This window comes from Tasmannia lanceolata, unplaced genomic scaffold (assembly GCF_043159265.1).
Source record: "Tasmannia lanceolata isolate RefF3 unplaced genomic scaffold, GAP_Taslan_0.1 ptg000015l, whole genome shotgun sequence".
Classification (NCBI taxonomy): Eukaryota; Viridiplantae; Streptophyta; class Magnoliopsida; order Canellales; family Winteraceae; genus Tasmannia; species Tasmannia lanceolata.
This window is the reverse complement of record NW_027518692.1, coordinates 11,266,333-11,273,719: the sequence shown is the minus strand read 5'-3', so window position 1 is coordinate 11,273,719 and position 7,387 is coordinate 11,266,333. Positions and strand designations below refer to the sequence as shown.

The window sequence follows — 7,387 nt, the reverse complement described above, 5'->3', positions numbered from 1 at the left end:
TACTTCTCTTCCTTGAAGATTGTCGATATATATGGGAAGCACGTGCAGTCCTCCAACGACGATGGGTTAGCAGATCCTACAATGGGGGGAATTGTCTTCGTTCCATCGGTGGTACATGTAAGTGTAATTTCTATCATCCCACATTGAGGTTTACATAAGATTTTATCTGTAGTATCCCATTGAATTCCTTTTTTTTTATAGGGAACTCTCACTACAGTGGGGACCGAAGTCACTGAGGAGCTGAGGGTAGAAAAGTGGAAGACAGCGAAGGACGCTGTGCACAGTAGACTTATAAACCACCACCTCGAAGCAGTAAAAATGGTACTATTACCATTATGTGAAGACAACCATTGGGTTCTCCTCATTGTGGATATGGTCAACAAAATCTTCCACGAATGCAATTCCTGTAAAGGAATGGAGTTCCAGGAAAGAGCAGGATTGACCGTAAGTGGGTTAGCATCTTTAATGTTTTCCTACTTATAAATCTATACGTATAACACTTATGTTTCCTAAACCTGTCAATGTTAACCACTTGCAGGTTGCATTGTTGAAGGAGTACTTAAAGGAAAGGGGCTGTGATATAGACCACTTTCAATATGCACAGATGGAAAATTTCCCACAACAGGCCAATGGGTCAGTATATTAGTATATTTAAATGTTTATTTTTCTAGGCTATGATTTTGATTCGCTCAATACAACCGTTGTTATGCAGGTTCGACTGTGATTTGTTCGTGCTTAAAGTGATCGACCATCTGTATGCAAATGATCCATTTACTTTCAGCAAGTCTGACATTCCCACTTATCGGCTGCAGCTGTGCGAAAGATTCTTGCGCGGAGAGTTTGGGGACTGTGGCGATTTCCTTAAGGGGGATATATGACTGAAAAATGAAGAACATCTCTTCAAGTTCTGATGGATGTTGTAAACATGGTGGACATTGATGGTCTTTCCAATGAAGTTTTATGTCTATTTGTAAGCAAAATGGGGTAAAATGGGCTAAATTTATTTGTAATTGTTGGGCGCATATGTGTAGGATAGAAAGCAGGGTGTAGAGACACAGAGGGAGGGTTTGTTTGTATCTCAGCATACTGACAACTATGTATTTGTAATGAAAAATCAAGTTCTGTGAAGTGATGGTGGTTGTGGCATTGGGTTCATTGCGAAATATGGTAAAGGTGTTTGAAAATCATCAAATATTTGTTCATAAAGTTTTGGGGGAATTTATATTTCTATTGGATGGAAATATGATTTATTTGTAATTGTGGTTATTCTCTCTACTTTATATTTTCATCGTCATAGTTGGCAATGGGACCCCTGTTTTTTGTGCTTTTCCGGTTTTGTTTGGTTGCTTGAACTGTTGGGAAGAAAAAATTCTTCCTCAAAGTTGTTGATAAATTGCACACTTAATTTCTTACAACAGCCACCCCCTTCTTTCCAAATGGACTGTCCACCCCACACCATAGGATGATCGATAACGTCCATTTGATGGGCCACAATTTCAATAGTTTGTGTAGCAAAAGACAATTCATGCATTTAGTTCATGGTTTGAAATTGCTATGTACGCCTTACATACAAAATAAAAATATAAAATAAAAAGAAGAAAAAAATAATTCTCGGAGGTCCGAGATTTTGTCTTGGAACTCCGACTATATGGGCAGATGGAACCTCCAACGATTCTCGGAATTCCGAGACAATGTCTCGGAACTTCGAGATTTCCGCCACGTTATCCTCGTAGCTCCGAGATATTTTCTCGGAACTCCGAGATTCGGTCCAGTATAATATGAAAAAACCCGTCTATTCTCGGAGCTCCGAGAAATTTTCTCGGAACTCCGAGATTCGGTCCAGTATAATTTGAAAAAATCCTTCTATTCTCGGAACTCCGAGATTCGTTCCAGTAGAAATTCCAAAAAACCTATATATTCTCGGAGCTCCGAGAAAATATCTCGGAACTCCGAGATTCGTTCCAGTAGCAAATCCAAAAACCCGTATATTCTCGGAGGTCCGAGAGTAATTCTCGGAACTCCGAGATTTCGTCCAGATTAGCCTCGGAGCTCCGAGATTCGGGCAATGGAAAAAAAAATTTCCTTTTGTTCTCGGAACTCCGAGAATCGGCCCAGGAGCTTCATAACCCTGGACCCGGTTCCTTTTTTTTACTTTTCTTCTCTTCTTTCCCTGTTCCGTCCACTTCTCTTCAAACCCTAACTCCACTTTTTCTTTCGTTCCGTCATTTTCTCCCTACATCTTCCTCCAAAACCCTCTTCTCCCTTCCAAATCCCTCTCTTCTTCCTAAAACCCTAGCATTTCACCCCTTTTTCATTTTTTCTTTTTCCCTTCTCTATTTCTCTTTTTGGCCTCCATTTTAGGGCTATTTCTCTTCTTCTTTACATATCACTTTTCTCTCCACCCATATTTCCTCTCACCATGCCTCCTAAAACCAAAAATCTCAACATCGGAGGCTCCTCCCAAGTTGAAGACCCCGAATACGTTCGTGAAGAAGTTCCCGACGAAGAAGGGCCTTCACGGAAGAAGTCCAAGGCCAAGGCTGTGGCTGCCGAGGTTGTGGCCAAGTCCTATTTCACTGGGGATAAGGCGAAGAAACTCTGGGACGACGTCGGCACTAGGCGCGTCCTGACCGGTAGGTACATTGATCCCCCTGTCCTTGAAAATTTTGATTTAAAGGCCAAATTTGATGCTCTTCATTGGACACCCATCCTTCACATTAACGAACCCGTTTACCCTCGATTGGTGCGTCTCTTCTATGCCAATCTCACCATTTCCCCTTCCTTCTTCAAAATCTAATCTAAGGTCAAGAAAACTGTCATCAAACTCACCTATCAGACTTTTGCCACAGTATTTGGGATTAGCCATGAGGGCCTCTTACACTATTTTTGGCCGGACGATGGGACGCATGAACTTAATGATATTGATCATGACACTGTCTATGGTCGGATAACACGGCGCTACCACCCTAATATGCCCGTACAATCTGCCGACCTCATTCCGGTTGCGCGCGTGCTCCATAACTTCATGTACCACATCTTCATACCTCGTGGTGGGATGCGTGAAGCCGTAAGACCCTTAGAGGCATATATTATCTACAGCATCCTAGAGGGCCGCCAACTTTGTCTGCCATATATCATGTTTCGCTTCATGTTTCAGACCCCTGAACGTTACCGATCTTCCTTGCCATATGGCATGATTCTCACCCGTGTCTTCCGGCACTTCGGCATCACCTTGGATGGAGAGATGACCATGACTCCTACTGCCCCGTTTGATGTTCCGACCTTTAACCGCATGGCTCTTAATGAAGCAGCGATTGACATCGATGTTCACGATGGAGGAGGCTACGAAGCCGAGGACCAGCCTGCACCGGCACCTCAGCCTTCAGAAGATACATCTCAGTTCTGCACTCGCCAGGATTTGGCTCACATGCAGGAGGCCATTGAGCGATCCATGGCCTCTCAGTTTCAGCAGTTGTCTACCCATGTCGACTCTGCGATTTCGACTCGCTTCCACACCATGACTTCCCACTTTGATGACCAGTGGGCCGCCTATTATCGCTACATCTCCAGTGGTCAGTGGGGCCAGGCGCCGGGCTGTTCTTCTCATCACCCACCGCCTCCTTCGGAGCAGTAGATGGCTCTAGTTCTCTGATGATGGATCCTGTCTTGTTCAGATTTCTTTTTATATTAGCCTTATCTATATGTTTCTATAGTGTTTGGATTATCAGTTGGTTGTATGGATCATATTTAGGTAGTTGCTTGGATAGTCAGTTGGATCTTTTTGGGATGTATTCCGTTTTATATAATTCTGTCACTGTTATGATGTGTCGTGGATGCTATGTCCTTTGAGTGGTTGTATGCACTTTCATTGGCTCACACCTACTCTCTTTCCTTTTGTTCCACCTTTTTTGGTGATGACAAAAGGGGGAGAATATTTGAGCTCCCAAGTCATAATAATATGCATATATTAAGGGGGAGTAAAGCTCTATGCTCCATTTTTTTGGGACATCAATGCCCTTCAAACGAACAAAAAGGGCAATAAATATAGGTTGCAAAATGACAAACTTTTTTTGGCCCTTTCTTAGCAGCAGGGAAAAGCTTTTTGCAAACTTTTTTGCAAAATGACAAACTTTTTGCAAAATGAACAAAAAGGTCAATAATATGCATATATATATATATATATATATATATATACAACCAATTTAATTTTCCAGTTCTTGAATTTTCTTACCAGCAGGGAAAAGCTTATTTTAACAATGCTTGCAAGGTACAACTCATTCGAGCTTCAGAAAACTGGGCAGCCTTCAACTATGACAACCCATTCCACCTTAAGAAAACAGGGTTTCCCTCAAAAATTACAGTATACCAATAATTACAGTATACCATTAATTACAGTATAACAAAGAATACAGTATTCCACCTTCAAAAAATTGGGTTTCCCTCATAAAACTGGGCAGCCTTCAACTATGCACACCACTAATTACAGTATACCATTAATTACAGTATAACAAAAAATAGAGTATTCCACCTTCAGAAAATTGGGTTTTCCTCAGAAAACTTGCCACCCTTCAACTATGCACACCACTAATTACAGTATACCAAAAAAGGGTTTCCCTCAAGAAATTATTATATACAGCAACTAATTACTGTGCACACTTTCAATTAATCCACTTCTCCTCCTCATTCCAACTGGAGCCTCCAATGCATTCTCCGCGGAATAATTACGTGAAAAAAGGAGCTGCACAAGGTACACCCGACCTACAACACCACAACCACACCGAATAAGTATGGAATCGGGGATGTTCTATACTACTTATTGACCTCAATATATTACGTATCATGTACCTATTGAAAACAGGGGCAGAGGGTCCAATGGCAAATTCATCAGGGAGTTGTCTCTCCATGGGAGGTTCTCTGCAAGTCCTTTTGTTGTGGCCTAGTTTTCCACAGATCGTACATTTGCGATGCACTCCACTCTGCAATTCGCGGTCAGATCTTCTCGTTCGCGGCCGTCCAGGTGGTCTTTTCGCTATTGGAGGTAATACAGTCTGCAGAGGTTCTGGAGGCAGTTCCCATTGAGTGCGATCTACTGTAGGGTGAAGCACCTCACAATACGTTTCCCGATACATCTCTATACGAAACCATTTATGGCAATAATCGTACTCATCAAAATCTGTGATGGCAATGGCTGCCATGGCATGTCCGCACGGAAGCCCAAGCGTTTGGAACTCACGACATGTACAGGTTTGTTGCAGCAAGTTTACGACATCATGATGATCACGGGACCTTACTTCAAATTCGTGCACACCTACTCGATAAGCAGTATATCCGCGAGCCTGTTCCCTGGCCAGTATTAAATGTTTTTCTGCATAATGCGTGCACTTTGTTTCCCATTGAAGGCCCATCGCTTGACGTTTCTGTATGTATTCGGAGCTCTTAAAACGAGTCAGCTCCACCGCAGCTGCAATCGGCAATTTTCTGGCATCCTTTAGCACTGCATTGTAACACTCCGATCTATTGGTGGTCAACACATCATATCTTTCCCCCTTGAAGTAGAAACTAGCCCAGTTTTCCTTCGGAATAGCGGCTATCCAGTTGTGTGCATTTTCATTCCTCGCCTTAATTTTTTCCATTGTGTCTATGAAAACACTCTCTCTCAAAGCCCTAGCAGCTCTCCAGAACAATTTCTTAAGTAAAGGGTCTTTGAAGTCGGTGTACAGATTGGCGGCGAGGTGACGCATGCAGTAGCTATGGTTTGCAATAGGCATTACTTTAGGCACTGCTTGCATCAACCCCTTTTGTCGATCGGAGCACAGGGTCAATGCGCCTATCCCCTCAGGCAATACGTGCCACTTCACCAAATAGAGGAACCAGCACCAGCTATCTTCGTTCTCAATCTCGACAACACCAAAAGCTAACGGAACTAATCCGTTGTTCCCGTCTACCCCAACTGCGATCAGTAAGATTCTAAGATACTTTCCACGTAGATGCGTCCCATCGACCAAAACTATCGATCTGAGTGTTCATTGGAAAGAACGTATGCTGGGACCAAATGCCCAGAATAAGCGAGCAAATTTATCATCTCCCCCTGGACGTAGATCTCTCGCTCGAAAAACACGCATGTAGGTGCCCGGGTTTGTTCTCATCATCTCAACTATCAGTGCAGGGAGCAAGCGGTACGAGTCCTCCACATTTCCACACTTTATTTCAAGGATGATGTTCATCGCAAGGTGTGCTCTACGGTAGGTCATGGTTATACCCCAGTGCGACTTGATGTACTGTCTTATGATCCTTGTCCCCACATCTTCTGGACGGTCAAATAGGGGTAAGCATGTCTCGGCAACCCATGGGGATGTAGCTAGATGATTATCATTCCCCTTTAAGTGAGATGTACACGTATGGTCGCTCACAAACTTCTTCACTAACACATAAGTCATACGGCTAATGCCTGATATACGCCACTTGCAACCTGGTTCCTTGCATACAACGGCATACTTCTTGGGAGTTGACCGTGACTTCTTGAACATGAATCGCTGCCGAATTGCATACTCCTTAACGGCCTTCTTGAACTGCTTCATATTTGGATACATAGCCCCAACAGTTAACTCATCGAACTGAAGATTATCTGCATCTACCTCATCAGCCCCAACATACATGTCGTCTACTTCCAGTGGCCGACTTGTGCCAGCAGGTAGAAATGGCCAACTATTGGCGGTAGGGGGAGCCACTTCTGTTGGCCTAAGATTTTCACCAGAATCTTCGTTCTGATTTTCATTTCCATTATAATTTTCAGGATCATGGGCGACCTCATCACCCTCCTCATCCTGAACCTCAGCCTCAGCCTCAGCCTCGTCATCATCCTCATCATCATCCTCTGCAGGATCATCATCATTGTCATCTGCAGTTCTAAATTCTTCGAAATCACAACCGAAGACATGAAAATCATCCTCCAAAACGTTAATATGCTCCAACGGCACATCTGCATCATTCCCGGGGACAATGATATCTTCGGAGGTAGGGTTCTCATACATATCGTCCGAGAAGTTTTCATTTAGGTCAACTCGTACCCTACACAGTTCAACAATATAAAATTAGGATAGTAGATTGAGTACTTCAATATAAATAAAATTGTACAAGACATACCTTGAACTAAATTGTGCCGAGTCACCTCCTATACTTGTATTACCCAATTCTGTTTCATATTCTCTTTCTAAGTCTACTTCAAAACGAGAGTCGGGAGTGACAGTTACTCGTTCCGATGGATATCTTAGGTGTGGAATCGGTGGAACGGAAGTAGGAGGTATGCATGCATTATGAGAGGGATTTTGAGAGGGAATCGGTGGTACAGAAGTCAAACGTATGGGCAGGTTATGAGAGGGATTTCGAG

General features: G+C 43.1%; 2 protein-coding genes across 2 annotated transcripts; one reads left to right on the top strand and one right to left on the bottom strand.

Annotated features, from left to right (window-relative positions):
• The first annotated feature begins 318 nt into the window (after window positions 1-318).
• LOC143891711 (ubiquitin-like-specific protease 1A) lies at window positions 319-878 on the top strand. Its single transcript, XM_077396250.1, has 3 exons — window positions 319-444; window positions 539-633; window positions 713-878. The coding sequence occupies exons 1-3, from the start codon at window positions 319-321 to the stop codon at window positions 876-878; spliced, it is 387 nt and encodes a 128-aa protein (XP_077252365.1).
• A 3,761-nt stretch (window positions 879-4,639) lies between these two features.
• Window positions 4,640-5,633, bottom strand: LOC143891710 (uncharacterized). The gene is made up of 2 exons (XM_077396249.1): window positions 4,835-5,633; window positions 4,640-4,758 (listed from the first exon to the last, which is right to left on the bottom strand). The coding sequence occupies exons 1-2, from the start codon at window positions 5,631-5,633 to the stop codon at window positions 4,640-4,642; spliced, it is 918 nt and encodes a 305-aa protein (XP_077252364.1).
• Between the last annotated feature and the right edge of the window lie 1,754 nt (window positions 5,634-7,387).